At 33.4% G+C, this 22943-nt stretch overlaps 4 protein-coding genes across 6 annotated transcripts; all 4 read left to right on the forward strand.

Moving 5' to 3' along the window:
• On the forward strand, window positions 2090-4613 carry LOC109335200 (sucrose transport protein SUC8-like). Its single transcript, XM_019571313.1, has 4 exons — window positions 2090-3368; window positions 3839-3902; window positions 4017-4060; window positions 4174-4613. Exons 1-4 carry the CDS (start codon window positions 2097-2099, stop codon window positions 4351-4353), a joined length of 1560 nt encoding a protein of 519 aa, XP_019426858.1. The 5' UTR covers window positions 2090-2096; the 3' UTR covers window positions 4354-4613.
• Window positions 6687-9935, forward strand: LOC109335938 (alpha-(1,4)-fucosyltransferase). The gene is made up of 4 exons (XM_019572217.1): window positions 6687-7349; window positions 8807-8980; window positions 9063-9637; window positions 9668-9935. The coding sequence occupies exons 1-3, from the start codon at window positions 6840-6842 to the stop codon at window positions 9627-9629; spliced, it is 1251 nt and encodes a 416-aa protein (XP_019427762.1). The 5' UTR covers window positions 6687-6839; the 3' UTR covers window positions 9630-9637; window positions 9668-9935.
• Window positions 10843-18826, forward strand: LOC109335937 (protein disulfide-isomerase 5-2-like). Of its 2 annotated transcripts, XM_019572216.1 has the most exons (6): window positions 10843-11174; window positions 11627-11730; window positions 11853-12223; window positions 13629-13930; window positions 14314-14652; window positions 18816-18826. In XM_019572216.1, the coding sequence occupies exons 1-5, from the start codon at window positions 10965-10967 to the stop codon at window positions 14626-14628; spliced, it is 1302 nt and encodes a 433-aa protein (XP_019427761.1). In that variant the 5' UTR covers window positions 10843-10964; the 3' UTR covers window positions 14629-14652; window positions 18816-18826. The 2 variants fall into 2 exon arrangements, with proteins under 2 accessions (XP_019427761.1, XP_019427760.1); XM_019572215.1 differs by lacking the exon at window positions 18816-18826 and having other exon boundaries at window positions 14314-14809.
• LOC109335936 (receptor homology region, transmembrane domain- and RING domain-containing protein 2-like) lies at window positions 16902-21501 on the forward strand. 2 transcript variants are annotated; one of them, XM_019572214.1, is made up of 5 exons: window positions 16902-17394; window positions 17934-18164; window positions 19128-19535; window positions 20411-20672; window positions 20706-21501. In XM_019572214.1, the coding sequence occupies exons 1-5, from the start codon at window positions 17268-17270 to the stop codon at window positions 20977-20979; spliced, it is 1302 nt and encodes a 433-aa protein (XP_019427759.1). In that variant the 5' UTR covers window positions 16902-17267; the 3' UTR covers window positions 20980-21501. The 2 variants fall into 2 exon arrangements, with proteins under 2 accessions (XP_019427759.1, XP_019427757.1); XM_019572212.1 differs by having other exon boundaries at window positions 16903-17394; window positions 20411-21501.

Here is a 22943-nt window from a genome sequence, read left to right on the forward strand (position 1 = left end):
TGTTTATATTAAATAAATTGGATGACATGCACTTTTTTATTTTTGGAAGTAAGGCATACATTTTTTTAGACGCGTATGTAATCATCCGAGAGTCTCCAACTATATTAAGGAGTTCGTTTGTTATCGAGTATGGAAAGAATGGTAAACCACAAGTGAAACAACATATTTTATACCCAAACCTTGAGACAAGAGTTCATAAGTCTCGGTTTTCTGGTTTGTCACTATTTCGACCATTTTGCACATTAGGAATACAATCATTTTTTATAGTATGAGGTTTACCCTAGATGATGTGATGAAGCTTACCTTTCTAAATTTTTGGAGTATTCTCAATGCTCGATTTTCTTGTTTCTCTTATTCTTTTGTTGATTGGGTGAGACACCCTTCAAATTGTCTTTCTCTTTGTTTATTTAGAGATTATATGGATAGGAGTACCACTTATTCTCCTAATTTTGATTTCTCTTGATTAATAAAATTTTTCATTACTAGATAAAAAATAATTCGTAAGTATTTTTCACTTATAAAAGATTGAGGAGCTTCCGAGAAGTTCCTTTGGTACCTAGGCTAAGAAAAGTAAACAAACACAAACAAACTAGTAGTAATTCAAATAATCTGTGTTTTTATTTGCAAGCATATTTTGATCTTGTTAACATTAATCCCAACATGTCTCATGGATAGTTGTGTCCGTAAGTAGTGGAGCTTATCATGTTTTTATAAAGGCAATTACTGAAACTTACAATCTAATACTAAAAGATTATTATAGTTTATCATTAAAAAACATTATTGTTAATGGTATGATCTCATGCAACTTAAACATATATAACTACAATAATGGATCTACTAGAGGGGTTAGTATTGAATGGAGATGGTTTTCAAAAACATTTACGAGTATAAAATTTAAATTATTTTTAAATAAAAAATATTTATATCTCACCAATTCATATTTACCTCAAATTTAAGTAATGGACTTTCCAGCATGAGAAAATCTAGCGTCAAAAATTATCCTATAAATAAATTGAGTTGAATTGAATGCATCTCCATCTCTATGTTCATTATCTAGCCAATATCCAGAGCCTCGAATCTCTCCCTAAAAATGTTCAATTAATCACCTTTAATTTGTTAGACTCCAACTTTTAGTTGGCATAATATCTGTAAGAATCTCCTAATGATGGGGTCATTTAAACAAGCTTGTAGTGAAAAGCAAAGTCAAAGAGAATGAAATCCATGGTAAGTTTAGTAAATAAATATTAAGTGTCTCCCACCACTTTATGTATGTAGTACTAAATACATAAATAAATAAAAGATCAGTGTATTTGAAGACAACTTGTATTTACTACAAAAGTCACAAACTAGGAAACATCATCGCATTGAATGAGAATGAACCCTACCCCACAACACAGTACTTAATTGGATAAGACCTTAACTACCTTAACACACTCATGACCTTACCTACACTATTCTAATTACATTCACCGAAAGTTGGAACATAAATAAAAAAAATAGGATGTCTCATATTTGAAGGTATATAGTTTTGAGTGAATTCCCTTCTTATTATAGAAGATTTTTGAGTACCAACAATAACTTATTTGATTAGTAAAAATATTATATTATATTGTCTAGCAACAACTTTACACCAACCCATTACAAAATTATCTTTGTAAGAAAAATTTGTAAGTAAAATTGTATTGAACTATTATGAAAGATAACATGATTAAATACATAATACTCATTTCTATTTATATTAATATCAGACTTATAATTACACACAAAAAATCACAAAAAATAAAATAAAACAATTTTAATTGAAAAAATTGATTTAAAATACTCTAAATTAATATAAGAGTACAATTGTAATACATAATCTTTATCCAAATAACTATAGTATACTTGTGGATGGAAAAAATGTTTGCTGGAAGAGTTAGCCTCACATACCTGTAAATGTTTCCGGCTCGGACAGAATTGCTTCAAGTGCAAAGATAGCTGTAGGAAACAAATATATATATATTTAAACTCTTTAAATGTAGTGAGATAGTTTTATATATATATATATATGTTAAGAACTATTATAACTGATTACTGATTCACAAAGAAACACACTAATGGATTCTTTCTCCTCGAAAAGTAACAACAACATTGTTAAGCCTTCCCTTCAAGTAGAGGCATCGGTTCCAATTGAGTCAAGTCCTTTACGTAAGATAATCGCGGTTGCTTCCATTGCCGCCGGTGTTCAATTCGGGTGGGCCCTACAACTCTCTCTTCTCACTCCTTATGTTCAGTTACTTGGCATCCCTCACAAATGGTCCTCCTTCATCTGGCTCTGCGGCCCCATCTCCGGTATGCTTGTTCAGCCCTTCGTCGGTTACCACTCCGATCGTTGTACCTCCCGCTTCGGACGTCGCCGTCCTTTCATCGCCGCCGGTGCTCTTGCTGTCGCCGTCGCTGTTTTCCTCATTGGCTACGCCGCTGACCTAGGCCATGCCACCGGCGACGACCTCGCTCGCCAATCACGCCCCCGCGCTATCGCGATCTTCGTCGTTGGATTTTGGATCCTCGACGTGGCGAATAACATGCTTCAGGGACCTTGCAGAGCACTACTCGCTGACCTCTCCGCCGGCGACCAGAAGAAAACGAGGAACGCTAATGCGTTCTTCTCGTTCTTCATGGCCGTCGGAAATGTTCTAGGTTACGCCGCCGGTTCATACAGCGGCTTACATAAGATATTCCCGTTCACTGTGACGAAAGCATGCGATATTTACTGCGCAAATTTGAAAAGCTGCTTCTTCATTTCAATCATTCTTCTCCTTACACTCTCAACTATTGCGTTGTTCTACGTGAAAGAAAGAGCATTTGTTCGTGATGAGAAGAAGTTAGAAGAAGAAGAAGAAAATGTTTCGGTTCCATGTTTTGGGGAATTATTAGGTGCATTTCATGAACTGAAGAAACCGATGTGGATCCTATTATTAGTGACGTGTCTTAACTGGATTGCTTGGTTTCCATTCTTATTATTCGACACTGATTGGATGGGGAAAGAAGTGTACGGAGGAAGCGTTGGAGATGGAAAAGCTTCAAAGGCGTACGATAAGGGAGTGCGCGCGGGTGCGTTGGGGTTAATGTTAAACTCAGTAGTTCTTGGAGTGACGTCACTTGGGGTTGAGTTATTAGCGCGTGTGGTTGGGGGCGTGAAGAGGTTATGGGGTATTGTTAACTTCTTGCTTGCTATTTCTTTAGCCATAACGGTGTTAGTTACGAAGATGGCTCAACATTCACGACACTACCCCGACGGTGATATAAACGCCGATCCACTGCCACCTACCGCCGCTATCAACGCCGCCGCTTTCACTCTTTTCTCGCTTCTCGGAATCCCTCTCGCGGTAACCACTTTACTTCACCGATATTTATTTATGCATGCCTCTTATTCTTATAGGTTCAAATAAATATTCTAAAAAGAATACTTCATGCATTGCAGTAACATGTGTAAATCTAGTTGCTAATTAAAGTGTTGGCATAAATCATTAATGAAGTGAGAACTATATCAAAAATAAAGGGAAAAAATAATATAATTTAATATATCTATATAAAATATAATGATATAGCAAATATAATATAATTTGATATTTCTATATAACATATAATACAAAACTTAACTTTTTAAAGTATCAACTACTTCTTTTATTCTCTTAGTTCATCCATTTCCTTTGAAAGAAAGAAAAAACAGCTAAAACTTGATAGTTAATTAAGGATACAAACAATAACAAGCCAAATAAAAAGTTTAAGAACTTTATGCATGTGTTAGACATAACAGTAGTAGTAAAGTAACAGTCTTTGTTATACATGTGTTCAGATTACTTACAGCATACCCTTTGCTATGGCATCTATTTTTTCCACCACCACAGGGGCTGGCCAAGGTAAGACAATCATAATCATTTAGTTAAGCAATTAAGCAACACTATTAAATTGGTGTCTATTGAATATTGATAGAGGTCATCTTAAACTAAAAAGCTTTTGTCCAATATATTCAGGGTTATCTCTTGGAGTTCTCAATCTTGCTATAGTCATACCTCAGGTTAGAATTAAGTTTATTTCATATTTTGTCACTTGATTGCTTCATTTGATATGTTTAAATCTTGTAGTGTGAATTTAATGACTAATTGTGTGTACACATGTATGTATATATAGATGATTGTGTCAGTGCTCAGTGGACCATGGGATGATGCTTTTGGTGGTGGTAACTTGCCAGCATTCGTAGTGGGTGCTGTGGCAGCCGCAGCCAGTGGCATATTATGCATAGTCCTGCTGCCATCTCCACCGCCAGAATTGGCCAAGGCTACAACAACTACTGGAGGAGGGTTCCATTAATTAGTAACTGTAATATGTTCATCTATCCCTTTTTTTTATCCTCGTGTTTAAAAATGCTATGAATGTTTTTGATTTCAAGCTTTTATGTACAAGGAAGGCATTTAGGTCCCATGAATGCTACAAATTGCCTTTTTTTTGTGTGGCACTAATGACTAATAATAGTCATTTTAATTGTAACGTTTGATATGGCTGTACATAACCCTGTTCAAGCAGGACCAGCCTTGTGTTTTATTTATTTAATATTTTTCAATCTTCTTATTTGTGTTTCAATTCTATAAATAATAATTACTACAATTTCATTGGTAAGGAGTTGTGTACAAGTACAACTCAAACATTTTTGTTTCTGGTACTGTCAGAGTTACAATAATATGATTCCACTGTCAATTATTTCTGCTATAGATTCCATTGAGTTTTAAATTGTTTGCTTTCATGTTTGAACAATAATGAGTAATAACAACTCAATGAAAATAAGGAATTCTTCATAATTTAAGCACAAAACTTAATAATGTCTTTGAAGTTGTTTGGCCCTGTAGTCTGAAGATGGGGCAAAAAGATGACATAATTGGAAAGAGTTATTAATTACTATATTTAAACCGATTAATAACTATTTTCCACTCATATTCAATGGGTGAGGATCCCCTCATTACTAGTATATCAAAAGAAAAAAAAGTAATATGATGTGACATTTCTAAATATAATTATATGATATTTCTATCATTAAAAACAAAAACAAAAACTTTTCATCTATAATACCTAGGAGGATTCTAATTAATTAGTGCAAGGGTTTCTACTTTCGGACATGAGTCTGCACTTGAGTGCGTGAGTTTTTATTTTTTTGGGTCATCCTAATGCATGAGTGGTTCTTTTTGGGTCATCCTATTGCTGCCTTGTTTGCACCTTTTGTGGTTTGTTAACAGTTGGTTCATGGGCTAAAGTTAGCTAAGCTCAATCTTTTGGATCATAAGCTCCTCTCTCAGCTTAGCTGACCTTCAGAAACCGACCATGGGCTCGGTTCATGATTCCCTTGGCCTTTTTCTCTTTCCATGCCCAACTTACCAAACAAAAAATACATTATAGTAATCTAGATAAATATATAAAAAAATAACAAGTTCTGAATTTAACTTAACTCTTTTAAGAGGATTTGCATACTCTTTTCATAGTTTCATCCAGGGGTGAGCAGGACTCAGCCCTACCCGCTCATCCAGTATAGCTTGATCATGTCATCCAGTATGGCGTTATTGATCGGGTCCGAATAGGATCGGGTCTAGGGTCGGGTTCGGCTTCAAAAAATAGACCCGGTCAATATTTAGGGTCGGGTAGGGACCAAACATGACCCGACCTGTCCCATTCTATGGTCACTCACTCACCGTGTTTGTATATATTTCTACTCACATGTGTATAGAGTAATGATATTCTTTTGATCGAAAATATCATTTATTCTTTAATTTTTACATAATATATACATGATTAATAATAATATATATATATACATATAACATTTTATATATCAAACTACATAGTCATAATAATAAATAATATTGAGAAGTCTTTATCTAAAATGAATATGCATTATATTTAATCGGGTCGGGTTGGGTTTAAAGGCTGACCCGATCATTATTTAGGGTTAAGTTAGCTTCGGGTCTAGAGTTGGGGCCGGGTTCAAAAAATGACCCGACCAATATTTAGGACTAGGTAAGGACAAGTTTTAACCCGACCCATGCTCACCTCTAGGCTTTCATCCATCAAACATCAAAGTAACAATTACTTTAAGGAAAAATCATACATCCAAAATGATTAATTTTTTAATTAATAGAAGAAGAGGTACATTTGATTAACATAAATAATAATCTTATTTATTTTTCTTCAAGTAGTCATGTGGACAAAGGATATTTAAAAATGTAAATGAATATACATTTATAATGTATTGGTACATTGCTTGTCATCTATTTGTTTAAAATTGGTAACTTAAAAGTGATATATATATATAACCATGGAATAATATATGAAAATAAGATATTTTTTGATATGAGGAGATAAATTATTTTCTTATAGTAACTAAAATCATGATATATATCTTGTTTAATTATTTTTTATAAAAATATTTTTAAAATTAAATAAAATAGTACACATGTCATATTTTTAATAACCGAAACTTTATTCTCCTAATGTATTGTGATATGTGAGATGTATGATAATCATTCAATATGGGACATTGTTAAGAAATGTAGTAAACATTAAACATGATAAAATAATGAGCAAAAGAATATGGGCTTCCTTAAACAATGTCCCTTGGTTAGGACTTAACCCAATTGAGAAGTACATTATTTCTTATTTGACAAATCCTCCGACCAAACCTTAACCGATTCTAAGAAACATAAGAAGAAGACGACCCAACTAATTTTGCAATGTACTCTACACTATTCTCTCTCTCTCTCTCTCTAAAGAAGGAGAGAGATTATAGAATATAGAACCACACCTACACCATCATGCCAGTGGTGTTACCCAAACACATCAACACTTTCATCTTTAAAATCATGCTCGCTTTCTTCACTTTCTTCCTCTTATTCTTCACCGGTTTTCTTCATTTCCCTTCCGTTTCACCTTCTTCACTCCATCAACAACAACAACCCATCATCAAAAACAACGATCCCACCATAACATCACACACCAATGAACCCTTCACCGATCTGGTTCGTGCTTTCAGGAAATGGGACTCCCAAGTTGGTTGTGCTCGGTTTAGGGAAAAACAACCAGATGGGGTGGCGCTGAATGGGTCAAAGGTTGCATCTTTACAAGAGGGAATCAGTGATTCTGCGTGCAAGGGATTGGGGATGAATCATGTTAGCGTTTTGGTCAAAGGGTGGACTTGGATTCCTGATAATTTGGATAACATGTACTCTTGTTCATGTGGGTTGACTTGTTTGTGGACCAAATCGCCAGTTCTTGCTGACAAGCCTGATGCTTTGTTGTTTGAAACGACTACGCCTCCTATTCAGGTAGGTAGAATCTGGTTCAAATGCTTAATCTTTTTTATTAGATTAGGTGGAAATGGAATTTAGTATGGTAGTTTTATCTACATTCTTTACATTTTGGTTTGCTTGATTTGGCAATAATTGTGTATCTTGTAGTGTTGAATGTAATCAATCTACTATGTTTGGGGAGAGTCATCTAGTTGATCCATATATTTTAGCCTTCTTTCACTCAGAGTTTGATTTATATCCTTGCTCCATAATTGTTTTTTATTCAAATTTGATAGTCTCCATTCTGTTTTCCATTTCATTGGTTGAATCATCAACGCGTGGAGAGAATTTCCATAGGTCTATCTATTTTTAGTTTGTGCTGCGAATTCAAGTGCAATTGTTTTTAAACCTAGATCCTCGTGCATTGGGTCACTCGCTTTTTATGTTGGGTGAATATTTATTCAGGAATGCTTGATATAGGTTATAACAACATAGAATAGCAAAAGGGAGTTTAAGTTGTGTATTTTTGGGCCATCAAGGATATGTTTGATGGGGCTAAAAACCAGTGTGTGAACACATGATGGGGCAACGGAAGATTTCCCTATAACCATAGGTTTACGCCAACGATCAATCTTGAGCACTTACATTTTCACCTTCATCTTGGATGTTCTTACTCAACATGTTTAGGAACCATGCTCTTTTGAAATTTTTTGAAGATGATCAACTAGCCAGTCCGGTTTCAGTGCATCACCAACTGCCACAAAGACTGAAAATTCTGAATAATCCACCATACCTTCAAATGGGAGCTCAATGTTGTCACTTACAATAACAGGTATACAAAGGCTTTGAATGGCATCAAAAAGTCGGCATGACGTGGGTGTATCCCCAGCTGGGTGCAGGCAAAACTCAGATGTCCTCATCCCTCTTATTGATTGCTCTCGCCCAGTGGCATTAGGGAAGCCTTCCTCCATTGTAACTCCGGGCTTATTAATCAATAGATCCCATAACATAATGAATATGAAACAAAACATAATGAATATGAAACAAGACATAGTTCATTTTGTAGAAGAAAAGTGGTAGACATATGTTTCAGTGCCTTATATGGTTCAACTGTTGAATACGTATATTGGTTGAGGTGTTTGAAAGTGGTCAGTAACATATGCTTAGTGTTTAGGAACAGAGCACCATTAATACTGAGTTCATTAGCTTGGTACAATTATTTCTCTCATCTTTGTTGTCCTCTTTATTCATGTCAAGGGCATTTTTAGAAACACTTTACATGCACTTCCTATTTTAAGTTGTTCAAAATGCCAATATCTCATTAGTTTGTACTCAAAGTGCTTTCCTTGTCCACCCTTCTCAAATGCTTGTCATGCATGGTTGTTTTGCAAAATGCAATCTACAATCTTTGGATCTTAAGATTTTTTTGGTTGATATTATGTACCATGATACTCCTTTCAGGGCACTTTCTTATGATTTCTTTTGTCATTCAGAGGCGCATAGGAGAACCAATTCGTGTATACATGGATCTCGAAGCTGGCCGAAAGAGATCAGGTCAAGAGGAGCTCTATATTAGCTATCATGCTGAAGATGATGTTCAGGCAACCTATGCTGGTGCTCTGTTTCACAACAGTCGAAACTATCACATTTCCAATAACAAAAACAATGTAAGGAATGTATTTAAAGGATATTTTATGACAGATAAAGAAAAGGGTTTCATAGTAACCTAACCCAATTTATCATTTGCAGGAGGCCCTTGTTTATTGGTCTTCATCGCGGTGTCTTTCTGAAAGGAATGAACTTGCCAAGAAACTCCTTGGTTTGCTGTCTCACCATTCATTTGGAAAGTGCCTAAATAATGTTGGTGGTCCAGACATGGCTCTTTCATTTTATCCCGAATGTGCAAATGATGCAAACGCTGCGCCAAAATGGTGGGATCACTTACATTGTGCCATGTCCCACTACAAGTTTGTTCTTGCAATTGAGAACACTTGGATTGACAGTTATGTGACGGAGAAATTATTTTACGCGTTAGACTCTGGTGCAGTTCCTATCTATTTTGGTGCGCCGAACGTCATGGACTTTGTTCCTCCACATTCAATAATAGATGGTAGAAAATTCACCTCACTGGAAGAATTGGCTTCATATGTGAAGGCCCTAGCTAATGACCCCGTAGCCTATGCAGAATACCATGCATGGAGAAGGTGCGGTGTACTTGGTAACTATGGAAAAACCCGAGCCGTGAGCCTTGACACACTGCCGTGCCGCTTATGTGAAGCTGTTAGCAGAAAAGGTGGAAGAAATGCAAGAAGCTAGGTTGATGCTTCGGCTAAATTTATGGCCGTGCTTGACAGATTGAATTTCGGATAAGATGGGGCTTGCAACCTGTACAGAAGGCACATTTGCTTATTTCAGAGTTGAGTGAGATTTTACAAAGAAAGTAAGAAAAAAAGACATGGCAAAGTAAAAGAAATAGGTCATGTGCAAGGCTCAGTTCATATCATAAAAAAACATAAAGGTTGTGAATCATTTCATTTGTTATTAACTTTGTGTTTATGACAGAAAGTTGTTGATGATAATTCCACCTAGTCAATCTAGATTACAGTGATACATTTTTGTTGATATGTTGTATAATTGTTAAGAAACATTTGCACGTGCCAACATGTGATAACTGTGACAATTAAGGGAGGAAATGCAAACAGTATGGCTTTATTTGGTGGACGAGAGAAAATGAGAAGAGATAAATAGGCGAGAAAGAAAAATGTGAGAAAGAGAAAGAGGAGAAATAAAGTAGATTTTTGTGATGTTTGGTATAAGAGAAGAACGAGAGAAAATGAATAGAAAGAAATATTTTCTTCTCTTTCTCTTTTGTTTGGTTGGATAGAAAATGAAAAGAAAGTTATGATATTGTGGTTCAAATTACAAAAATGTCTCTAGAATAAAGAAAAGAGAAAGAAAAATGTTGTTTTATTATTAATTAAAAATAAATATTATAATTTTAAATTATAAATTTTATTATAATTTTAATTAACATTTTTAATTAATATGATTTGTGATATAGTTTAGAACACAATTTGAGACAACAGATCATTAAGATAAATTAATTGATATGATTTGTGATATGATTTACATGTATTTATAAGAACCAAAACTTTAATTAAGATTTTTTATTTATAAATTAAGCAAATGAAATCAAATCCATGTATGTGTACATTTCCTAGAAGAAAAAACACAAGGAAAGTGAGGTGGAGCTTATTTAGGTTTCTTTAAGAAAATAGGGGATATTCTTCTTACAAGGTCTTATGTTTGGTCGGTTTAATACTAGAATAATGTTATATAATCTATAAAATTACATTACAAGTCCTCCTACCTATGATTTTTTTTGTAGAGACATACAACAATTTATTTAACAGATAATCAATGTTTGATCCCTTAAGTAAACTACTGAGTTCAAGTCTTTGCGATAGAAAAAAATATCTATCAATAGAGTCACCACACATATGGGTGAATATTTCTGACTCATTAATGTGAGAAAGAAAAAAAGCTAATGCAGTCTCAGACAGTAACAAACAGTAGGGGTTAACTGAGTAGAAAAGAAAACCTTAACATCGTAGTTCGGTGCTGAGATCCAACACAAAAAAAAACAAGGATATGATAACAAAGATGAAGCTTTTGCTAGTTATTGGTGTTGTCTTGCTCATCCATTTTTGCTCCGTTAATGCTGAACCATTTTTATCTGTGGATGGAAAGGTGTTGGTGTTGGACGAATCCAACTTTGAATCTGCCATATCTTCCTTTGATCACATCCTTGTTGATTTCTACGCTCCCTGGTGTGGTCACTGCAAGCGTCTCTCCCCTGAGGTACCCTTTATATTTATGTATATTTCCTCATCTGGGTTTTCTTAAATATTTGATTTTGATTTGAATCTCACTTAAAAGTTCAAATTTTGATTGGTGGGGTTTCCCCCTTTTTTACTGGGTAGGCGTTTTTGTTGTTAGTTGTTTCAATATATCTATAAAAGCATGTCTTGATAGTTGCATCACATGAGTGTCACATCATTTTAGTAATTAGGTTTATTCACTTTTTTAAGAGCTTTAAGGGTATGACTCACTGAATTTTACTTAAGGTACTATGGTATCGTTGCTATTATGCATTAAATTTGAATTGTTTAAAAGGTTATCAAGATATAAATAGACTTTAAGCTGCAACTCTACATAGCCATTCAGTTTAGTTTTACTTGATTAGAGATTCCCAAGTGTCATTTTTATTTCATTGCATATGGGGATAAAAGCTGTGATTTTCTCTGTTGCAGTTAGATGCAGCCGCGCCTGTACTTGCAGCCTTGAAGAACCCCATAGTGATAGCAAAAGTAGATGCCGACAAGTTTACCCGCCTTGCGAAAAAATATGATGTTGAGTATGATTCTGTGATCCTGTTTATCACCCGTTGAAATAATTTTTTTACTGACATTTGTACTAGTGTTGCTTTCTTTGTTTCATCAGTTAAGACTTACTCATGCTTTTCATTCTGTGTTTTAGTGCATATCCAACCATTTTGCTGTTTAATCATGGCATCCCAACAGAATACCATGGACCAAGGAAAGCAGAGTTACTAGTTCGTTATCTAAAGAAATTTGCTGCTTCTGATGTTTCCATTCTTGATTCAGATTCTGCTGTCAATAAGTTTGTCGAAGAAGCTGGCACCTTTTTTCCCGTATATATTGGTTTTGGGTTGGACAGCTCTGCAATAGAAAAGTTAGCCATAAAGTATAAGAAAAATGCATGGTTTTCTGTGGCAAAGGATTTTTCAGAGGATCTCATGGTATCATATGACTTTGATAAAGTTCCTGCTTTGGTTTCCCTTAATCCAAAATACAACGAGCATAACACATTCTATGGCCCCTTTGAAGGTTAGTGCATACATGATAATCAAGTTTAAATGCTTGTCATCAGCACATATCACTACTTGAACTTCTTTTCGCCTTTAGACATCGCCATGGGGTTGATTTTTACATATTCAAGAATATTTGCTGCATATGCTTCTTTGATAGTGAAATGATGATTGATTTGTATATGATACTACTTTCTTTAAGAAGGGGCTTTTAGATTTTACATGCTGTTGTATGAAGCTTATTTTTGGTTAACATCTATAATGGAGTAACACCTGTTGGTATATGTCAAAGACCAACTTTTCTAAATGCTTGAGGTATTATGTAGATGCCCAAAATGATTTTTATATATCCAACAAACTCACTCACTAAGATCACTTTGTGCTTGAAGTGTGGACAATGAACAAGCCTGTTTTACCTTATGATGAAGTTAGCACCCCAAGTGAGAATTTATTCGTGTCTCACTTATTCTTCTAGAAGGTGCAATTAAGCCTCCTTCTAAAGTAAAACCTCTGGTCTGAACTGTAGCACTTGGGTAGATTAATACATACAATCTGCCACAGGTTCTTAGGCCACAATGCTTTATCCCAAAGTTTGTATTCTTTTGTGTGATTTTGGAGTGTGGATACCAGTAGTCATAATCTTTTAATGTATTTTAAGACAGTTTTGAAGTTTTAGAATAATCCTTTTTTCCTACTTTTGAATTTGTCTGGATCTGGATATTTTGGAGCATTTCATTTGTACTACTCAGTACTTGCTATCCAGGTTTTTGGAGGAATAAGAAGTCAGTTTTATGGAACTAGGCTCAGTTCTGAATATACGGTTCATTTGGCCATGGGTCTTTATCATTGCAGCTTTTTGGGATAGGGTGACTTTTATGGCTTCTCTATGTATATCCACTCTTCGTTTTCTTGTTTGGCATATGCCCAACTATCATATAATCAAATAAGTGTATGGTATGCTATCGGGTACGGTTATATATCTGACACAGATATGGAAGACATTTTGAAGTTGCCCTGTTTCACAGGTTATGACTAAATTACCTATGGAACTGTACTGAAGCTAAAATCTGGCTTAAATATAATAAGTTTATCTGAAAGGCTAATGTATGTTTGAGAACTCAAACACTACAATGATCGCTGTTTTTACTTGTTATTAAAACTTTGAGCTTGAATGTCAATTTATTAATCTAGAATATCTCACTTGCTGCCATAAAAGTTACTAATGTTTTGAGCTTATCAGTATTTCAGTACTTAAATTGTATAAGGTATTTTGTTCTTTATCCTCTCACATTGCCTTACGTTGGAAACAAGGAATATTTTTTGCTTTTGTTTATCATTCATGTTAAATTCTTGAAATTGTTTTTAACTTCAATACATCGCCGCTGGAATCTTTTTATGAGTTGTGTTTTTGTTTTGATAAGCAGGGGAGTTTCTGGAAGATTTCGTTAAACAAAACCTGATTCCCTTAGCTGTGCCTGTATCTCATGACACACTTAAGTTGTTGGAAGGTGATGATAGGAAGATAGTTTTGACAATTGTTGAGGATGAAGATGAAGAAAGATCAAGAGAACTGGTAAAGCTATTGAAGGCTGCTGCATCTGCAAACCGTGACTTAATATTTGGTTATGTTGGAGTTAAACAGCGAGAAGAATTCGCTGAAAAATTTGATATCGGGACTAAACTACCAAAAATGGTCATTTGGGATAAAAGTGATGACTACCTTTCAGTAAGTGAATGTTTTTTACCTGAAAAGTTATTTCAGTTTATCTTAATTGTATTCTCTAAACGATATTTGATCTCTATTCGTCTTATTTACGTGCCTAATTTCAAGTTTTTTTTGCCTGTATTAAGGGAACATATGATGGCATATTTACAAGGTCCACAGTGTCTGTTTCCATTGTCATTTCCAACAATATTGATGCAATAGTGTCATAAACTGCTCTTATCAGTTGTGAAGGATTAAAATCCATTTACCAATCATATATTATCATTGTCATAGTTTCATTTTTGAACTTGAAACTTTCAGAGAGCCGATTCCCGGTTAATCAATGCACTTGTTGACTTTCATCTTGTTATTGCCAACAACATTTGTTTGAAAACAAATTTCAGGTTGTTGGTTCAGAAAGCATTGAGGGGGAGGATCAGGCAACACAAATAACTAAATTTGTAGAAGGTTACAGGGAAGGAAGAACCATAAAGAAAACAGTTAGTGGCCCTTCACTGATGAAATTTATTAATGGATCTTTTGACATTAGAATGGTGTACTTCCTTGTTTTTATTGTTGCAGTAGTGATGCTTATTCAGAACATCAATAAAGGAGACGATGAACATAATCGAATACCGAATCAAGATCATGTTCATCATGCAAGCTCAGTTTCAGAAGTTGAAAACAAAGAGTATAAAGCTGGAGACAAGCAAGATTAAATTAACACATATAGCTATTGATATGTGTAAATATCAAGCTGTGTATTTCCATAGTTTTAAGCATTGTCCTATAACTTGTGTATTCTGATTTACACATTTTCACAGTAATTTGACTTATGACTTGTATCTTAACATCAAAAGGCTTTATTTATTATTTTAAAGATGACAGTGATAAAACTGCCAAGTTTATGATTATTTTCATTACTGTGCTATCTCATAATTTGTGTCATTCCATGGGTCATGAGTTTGTGATTGGTCAAAAAAAAAAATATTTAAGTTAAAATTTAATTATTAAGTATTTTTCTGATCAGCTCGTGACACGTGGAGTGACACAAATTGTGGGACAGTAGATGGATTCCCTTTTCATTATGCATCCATAAAAAGAATGCTCGTTTAGACTTATAATTCTCTCAAAAAGCTGAATTTCAATTTTGGTTTCTCTGCATAAACTTTCTGTTTCTATTTCCTATTTTGTTAACATTTACAAGTATGTTACTTTCCTTTTAAATATTATTTTTTAAACAAACATAAACTTATTTGGAACACTGTTTTGCCTAAACTTATTTGGAACACTGTTTTCCTTAAAATTATTTGGAACATTGTGTTCCTTAAAATTATTTGGAACTTTGTTTTGCTTAAACTTATTTGGAACATTGTTTTGCTTAAACTTATTTGGAACATTGTTTTGCCATAAAATAGGAGATTGATCACTAAAAGCAAAACCATGAAAATATGTTTAGAAAGTCATGATCGCCCATAGTTTATCAGAAATTATTCAAAGGAACCAAACTTACCACATTCCAATTATGCATGTCATAAGCTTTAATGAGAATATATTTCTTACCTTAAACAACAAAAAATACATATAGTTAAATATTGCATAAATAGTGTAAAATATCTTATAAAAATGGTCATGTAAAGTATATAATATTTATACACTATCGTATAATTACTTTTTTGAAGAGTCAATCATTGTTAAACATAATAATGAATGAAAATACATTTTTTTCATATATGAAAATCTTCTAGACTATATTTTATAATAAGAATAAATATATATCACCCTCTTTTTTAATCAATAAACATTTCCAACTAACTAGCTCAGCATTGATTATCACATTTTCTATAGTATACGATAAAATAATAAGATTGTGACAATAACAAGCAATTTTTTTTATTTTATTCTTATGATAAAAAATAAACTAGTTAAATTTTATAATTTTTTATCTTCTTGATTATTGCAATTAAATATTACTCCATTCTTTCATTAAAAATGACGTTTATCTTCTTTTTTTCCATTATTGAAATCTATTTTTGCACTTTTTATACATTTTTTTAACCATACACTCATATTCATTCTTCATCTTCCATTTCTCTCATTTCACCTTTATTTATTTCTTAATTTAAAAATATATAAAGACTAAACTATGATATTTTAGTCAAATTTATTATATTAATTGCTATATTTAAATATTTATTAATTTGTGGGTATAAGTATAAACATTAACTAATGAATAAGTACTTATTCCATATTTTTGACTGCTTTGATTTTTTTTTACTTCATTGCAAATTTTAATATTTTCGAAGTCAAACAATATTTTATACTTTTTAATATACTCTTACTTATTACCTATTTTTTAGCTAAGAGTTCTCTCTTTTTCAACAAATTTATGTTCTCCACATCATTACAAATTAATAGTATTTTAGTCACATTCTTTTTACAGAACTATTAAACTGAATACGTAATCTTAAAAATATGAAACAAGAGATTGCAATTATTTAAGAGAATAAAATATCTCTTCCGGCCTAAAAGATAACTTATCTCTTCCAGTCAATAAAAATATGACATATATACTATTTTGTTTATTTAGTTTTAGAAATATTTTTATAACAAATAATTAAATATGACACCTGTCATGATTTTAATAGCCGCAAAGAGATAATTTATCACGTTATACTAAAAGATACTTTATTCTCATTATTCAAAGCTCACAAATTGATTAGTACATTACAAACAAAATGTACATGTAAAATCCTATTATACTCTAAAGTAAAGAATTATCGATTTTGATTCATGAGAACGACATTGTTGAGAAACAACCCTACACTATGAAAGAGATATTAGTGGCTTGAAGTAAGAGATATGCAGCAAAAAAAGATTGATTAGTTGAGTATAATAAGTTTATGTTCTGGTAACCTTAATGATAGTTACAGAATTTGACACTCCACACCTTAATGATAAATTTTCCTACAGCATAACAAATCATATAAAGATTAAGATGTGTGATAAAGAATAATAATTTGTTGGAAGATTTCATAAGATCAATACTTTATCAACAAACTTGAGTTTGGAAGATACATTCCAAAATTGATTGTATTTTATTGATGTGATATTTTCTTTAAGTTTTGGTGTCATGACATTATTTGCAAATCAAATTGAAATTGAAACACAGAACAGAGAGCATCAAAGAATAGAAGATCCATTTGATTCTTTTTCAGATGGAAGCTGATGTATCTATTCTTTTTTTGCTCTGTTTTCTAAACCCTAATTTACAAAATCCTTAATTTTTCATTCCTCTGTCTCTTTCTGCTTTGCACGATTCCAGTCCAAAAATTCGTGCTTTTCGAACTTCACTCTGATGGGTATCTTCAATCTTCTCTTGTTTTTCTTCTATTTGCTGGGTTTATGTGCCATGGCGGCTTCCGAGGTGGTTCTGATTGGGGACAATGTCACTCTCTCCTTCAATGATATTGAAGCTAATTTCGGTAAATTTTCTGAATTTTTCTTTGTTTGGAGTTAGTATGATTTGTATCTAAGCTGGGTTGGATAAGGTTGATTGTGATTTTGGTTTATGGGCTTAAGAGAGTATGAAAAATTTTCAACTTGGGTAGTGCTTTGTTGAAGTTCTGGCTGTGTGAAACTGATTCAGCTGAGAATTTAATTATGTTAAGAACCATCTGAATAAAGAATAAAGAATTTTATCATATGGTAGGAGAAAGAGTGGATAAAGGTTTTGAAGTGATGCTGGAAGGTATCAAACAGTAGACACTGATGTGTTGTATGCATATAAGGACTTAGTCTGCATGCGCGAAAGAAGATGCATGATATTTTGAAGTGCAAACCTTTATTTTCATAGTACTAAATTTGTGTATCTTTCAGGAAAAAAAGGATAGTGAAGAATAATGCAAGTTTGATGTTATTTTTCTGTTCGAATGTTATTGTTTTGCATTTACATGTGACTGTTGTGCTGATATTAATTTGATCTAATCTCTCTTTCTTGAAATGGATGACATTTTGATTTCAGCTCCCACAGTCAAAGGGTCTGGAGAATGTGGGGTTTTATATTTAGCAGAGCCACTTGATGCATGTACAGAACTGACAAATAAAGTTGATCATCTTTCAAATGTGAGTTCACCTTTTGTTTTGGTTGTTAGAGGAGGATGTAGCTTTGAGGAAAAGGTCAGAAGTGCACAAAGAGCTGGATACAAAGCTGCAATTGTCTATGACAATGAAGATAGCGATGTCTTGGTTGCAAGTAATGACCAATTCTTACATGTAGTGACATATTGTTGTTTATCATTCTCTTTCAATATGCAATTGCCACTAAGCTTAGTTTTCATCAGTACACTCATTGGTTGTGATAAAATGGCATTGTATAGATTAGAAAAATCCATCTTTTTAAAATTCTGGCATCCACAGATTTTAAAATCATTATGTTTATTTAACCCTAAAATGAAATATGAGATTTTCTATAGAAATTGCCAAATTGGTATGAAGAAGTTCATTAATACATGTCACTTTTTTGAGATACTTACAGCTGAAGCAGTTGTATCTTGCAACACATACGGCAAGAAAAATTGACCTTTGGAAGTATTTTTGAAATTGAACCATAGATTCACTGTCGTTTGCCGAACCTACAAATCTACTGGTTTATAGGTTTGGGGCCATGTAGTCATGTTAAGTGATTTTTCATTACTGCTGTCTGGGGGTTTGAGTCTACGTTTTTCTCTAGAAAATCTGGGTATCGTCAATTATAATTTTGCTTTGTATGCTTAAAATTTTTTTGAACCTTGAGACTACTGAACCAAATGGAGTTATCTAAAATGATGCAATCTAGATTTGTTGGTTGGTATCTTATGTTAAATGGAATGTTGAGAAAGAATCATGTTCACTGTTCTCCCTAGAGGTGATATTCTTTGCTCTGCTCAAATTGGGATGTCAGCAATGATTGAACAACAGTATGGACAAACTTTGATTGTATTATGTTCAGTAGGTATTTTAAGTTGACAAAGAAGTTGGTGAAATATGTTATCACAGTAAAGCTTATGGAAAAGATGGCTGCCCACCAATTATACAGTATATAATAGTGAAAGAAAGGCTATTAAAGATAGTTTGTTGTTGAATAATATTTTTATTTTCTTTTGATGTATTTGTATGTATGCACACACATGCATTCAATTTTTTAGAATTTCTAATTTACAATTATTTTGAATTTCAGTGGCCGGAAATTCTGCTGGTATAAGAATACACGCTGTATTTGTATCAACAACTTCAGGTGAAATACTAAAGAAATACGCTGGATCAACTAATATGGAACTATGGCTCATTGAAACTTTTGAAAACTCAGCTTGGTCTATCATGGCAATTTCATTTATCTCCCTACTAGCTATGTCTGCAGTGCTGGCCACCTGTTTCTTTGTCAGGAGGCATCATATAAGAAGAGAAAGGCCTCGAGCTTCTCATGTTCGCGATTTTCATGGTATGAGCAGTCACCTAGTGAAGGCAATGCCAAGTTTGATATTTAATGCTGTTTTAGAAGATAACTACTGCACATCAAGAACATGTGCTATATGCCTTGAAGACTACTGTGTTGGAGAGAAACTTAGGGTGCTGCCTTGCTGTCACAGTAAGTCTTCCCATATCTTTTTCAACTTCAGTGCATTCAGAAATTTGTATTATTTTCTTGGTTTGATCATCTTTTGTATACACTTATGACATGTACTAGGGGACATTGGTCTAGTCGAAATTCCTGGTACTAGATGTCTGGATCTAATGTGGGTCCTGTGTAACTATGTTGAGTGAGCATATGACTGCATGGTGTAAACTTCTGGCATAATATCAATTACCATTACTGGCAGATAGGGATGTCAGGAACCCAGGATCTTATGCAGGTTATGGGTCAGTTGAATAAGACGTTGATTTTGAAATAGTACCAAAGAGAGAATTTTTTGTAGGGCTTTTTATGAAAAGTTATTTTGCATTTGGATACAATTACAACATATTCAAATTTCAATAATTTGTTTTCTGAGCTTTGGTCTTAGAACATCGTGGTAAATTTGTCAGATTTCATGTATATCTGGCAAGAGTGCTGTTACTGGTTTTTTAACACATTTTACCATCACTTTTGTAGATTTCTCTAGTCTCCTTGTATGAACACATCTTTTAGCATTATATCATTATTTTTCATTATATATTGGATAAATTTTCTCCAAGGCCTAAGCAAGTATGCTTTTAACTATAACTTGTGGGATGCTAAACAGTTGAACCCTGCAACTCACGTTAATCCTCGGAAATATGAATTTGTTTAGAATGGAATGGGTGGGATGCCATTGCCAACCTAATGACCATTTCAACTCATTTGCAATAGATTTGTCATTTTGACAAGATCTTATCTCTGCAGTCTGTTTTGGCTCAATTACTTACATATTTTGCATGATGTGCATACTAAAATGACTTATGGATTATATTAACTTCATTTTTGTTCTGATGAGTTGTTGGCAGAATTTCATGCTGTCTGCGTGGATTCATGGCTTACTTCATGGAGAACCTTTTGCCCAGTTTGTAAGCGTGACGCGAGAACTGGTTTAACCGATCCACCACCTTCAGAATCCACACCTTTGCTTTCAACAAGCTTTGCATCTGTGGCATCCTCTATCTTATCTTCTGGGAGGTCATCATTAGCATCATCTTCCGCAATACAAATTGCCCGTGCACCATCACAGTCCCCATCTGTTTCTCGCAACCACTCTTTAGCTAGTATGTCCTATGTTCAGCCATCTTTCAGGTCTTACCGTCAGTCGCCCTCCCTAAGCATCAGCCGAAGCTCTGTAGATCTTAGGAACGGATCCCAAAGATCTCAAGCATCTCACTTGAATTTACCATGTTCAACGGGTTACCCATCTTTGTCATCTCTTAATTCAAGGTATATGTCGCCATACATACCAAGTCCAAGCAACGCTTCAGTAAGTTACATGGGTTCCTCTAGTCACCAACAGCATCCGCTTCGTTATAGCGAGTCAGCCGCGACCTTCTCACCATTTGCATCTGCAAACTCCCTTCCAGAAGTTTAATCCCCTTCTATCATATGATTGAGATGTGTCTGTGCAGCTGAACCAGTAATTACCAAGTCACTCTGAACTTAAAGGCGACCATGTGCTGATTGACGGTCCAGTTTCCATGCAACGATTCGGCTATCCCTTCACATTGTGTTTCTTCTGGCAATTTACTTATTTCAGGGTGCCTGGTGTAAACTGTAACATCCTTTATGATGTTAGTTTTATTTTCATTTGATGGTTGAAGTTCTTACAGTTTCAGGTTGATGAGGTTATGCATAGTCACTACTGTGTTGTGTGTGTTGCAAATGTTGATTGTTGATGTTTTCAAAGCCTTGATTTCAAAGTATAGTTAACTGCTAACAGAAGAAATGTTGGACTGTATAGAAAAATTGAAGTCAGCAGAGTTCTTACTATTCTGAGTGTCTAATGGGTTTGTTCAACTGAGTCATGACAAATTATGTCATACTCTTTAGTTATCTATACTTGAGAATCAATTTGTATGAATAATACATGTAAAGTCTGTTGATTGTTGGTGTAGATGTGGTGCCAAATGTAATGAATGTTATTCCATGGTCACAACTTCATTTTTTTATTTTTATTTTAGAGTAAATATCCATTTTAGTCTCTCATATTTTTCGACCTTATCAGTTTAGTCCTTCAAAAAAGTAAAGACCTAAAATGGTCTCCAAAATTTTAAATGTTGGTTAAATTAATCTTTTTGGGGTCAAATTAGTTCATACCAAGTGTTATTTTGCACTTATTTTGTAAGTTCAGTATGTAAACTCTCACAAAAAATATTTGATTTTTTTGGGCATTAATAAACTGAACTTCACTAGGTGCTTCTTTTTGGATAAAATCATTAACACCTTTTAAGATGGTTTTGATTGGTTTTATTCACATTTCTACGTGTACTAAGATTATATGAGATGATTGTTTTACACACATTATTAGAAAGAAGAAGATTAGTTTGCTTGAATATATAATTATATATATTATTACATAACATAGTGTTTGTGTATTGGACGATTGTTATTGAAATGATTATTTTCTTTTTTTGCCACGTGATTTAGGATCGTGGAAAATGAATGAGAAACATTTCGTGAGAAACAAATTTGTGTTTCTGAACCACGCAGTATTAATTTAATCATTTTGGGAGAAGCAATTTTGAATAGTTAATTTGAGACAGCTTGTAAATGTTGCCAAAACTTTGAACAGTAACTTGTGCGTAAGAATTTGGTTATATATTATTCTAACATTTACATGACTCGATTTGGTATGTATATAATATTTCATTTTTACTTGTATAAAGATGCCTTCATATGTTAATAACACCTTGAAAGAGTTATTTGACTCGTCAACGTAGTTAAATATTGAAAAGTCTGAATATTATAAAGAATTTATTAGCATTCTATTATGAATGATTTGTATGATGCTTTAAATTTAATCAACCCTTCCAAGGTTCAACTCTTTGGACTTGTGTAGTTCTATTGAGTATATGCATGCATGAATTGGATCCACATTTTGGGGTGATATTTGAGAAGGGTAATGTCAGAAATGAGATTCCTAATCCAAAGGTGACTTTAACCCCAAGCAAAATGATGCCTAATATTTATTTCCTAAATATCTGTCGGTGTATAAGCTATATTTGCACTTCACTACATATTATGATTATAGCTAGGAAAAACATCATCATGTACTTCTTATTGGAATACATAATCATAATAAAAAACCATTGAATTGAATGGTACATCTTACATTTTCTCTCTCTATATATGGACATAAAGGAATGAATTTATGATCTATAAGTTTTATACATTGTTACTGTATCATTTACAATTCATATTTAATTACTATTAACTCTTCAAAAAAGTAAAAAAAAAAGTAATCTAAATAAGTAGTTAATAATATAGTGCTCGTATATAAATCTGTATTCTAACAATGCATAAATATTATATATATATATATATATAAATATAATA

The sequence above is a fragment of the Lupinus angustifolius genome, chromosome LG20 (genome assembly GCF_001865875.1).
Source record: "Lupinus angustifolius cultivar Tanjil chromosome LG20, LupAngTanjil_v1.0, whole genome shotgun sequence".
NCBI lineage: Eukaryota > Viridiplantae > Streptophyta > Magnoliopsida > Fabales > Fabaceae > Lupinus > Lupinus angustifolius.

Bases quoted from the DNA above. Each gene is read 5' to 3' on its own strand.
- LOC109335200 (XM_019571313.1), top strand. From the start codon at position 2,097: ATGGATTCTTTCTCCTCGAAAAGTAACAACAACATTGTTAAGCCTTCC. The intron at 3,369-3,838 runs GTAACCACTTTA...ACATGTGTTCAG, and splicing joins TTCTCGGAATCCCTCTCGCG to ATTACTTACAGCATACCCTT. The intron at 3,903-4,016 runs GTAAGACAATCA...CAATATATTCAG, and splicing joins CACCACAGGGGCTGGCCAAG to GGTTATCTCTTGGAGTTCTC.
- LOC109335938 (XM_019572217.1), top strand. From the start codon at position 6,840: ATGCCAGTGGTGTTACCCAAACACATCAACACTTTCATCTTTAAAATC. The intron at 7,350-8,806 runs GTAGGTAGAATC...TTTGTCATTCAG, and splicing joins CGACTACGCCTCCTATTCAG to AGGCGCATAGGAGAACCAAT. The intron at 8,981-9,062 runs GTAAGGAATGTA...TATCATTTGCAG, and splicing joins TTTCCAATAACAAAAACAAT to GAGGCCCTTGTTTATTGGTC.
- LOC109335937 (XM_019572216.1), top strand. From the start codon at position 10,965: ATGATAACAAAGATGAAGCTTTTGCTAGTTATTGGTGTTGTCTTGCTC. The intron at 11,731-11,852 runs GTATGATTCTGT...TCTGTGTTTTAG, and splicing joins GCGAAAAAATATGATGTTGA to TGCATATCCAACCATTTTGC. The intron at 12,224-13,628 runs GTTAGTGCATAC...TTTGATAAGCAG, and splicing joins ATTCTATGGCCCCTTTGAAG to GGGAGTTTCTGGAAGATTTC.
- LOC109335936 (XM_019572212.1), top strand. From the start codon at position 17,268: ATGGGTATCTTCAATCTTCTCTTGTTTTTCTTCTATTTGCTGGGTTTA. The intron at 18,165-19,127 runs GTAATGACCAAT...TTTGAATTTCAG, and splicing joins TAGCGATGTCTTGGTTGCAA to TGGCCGGAAATTCTGCTGGT. The intron at 19,536-20,410 runs GTAAGTCTTCCC...AGTTGTTGGCAG, and splicing joins GGTGCTGCCTTGCTGTCACA to AATTTCATGCTGTCTGCGTG.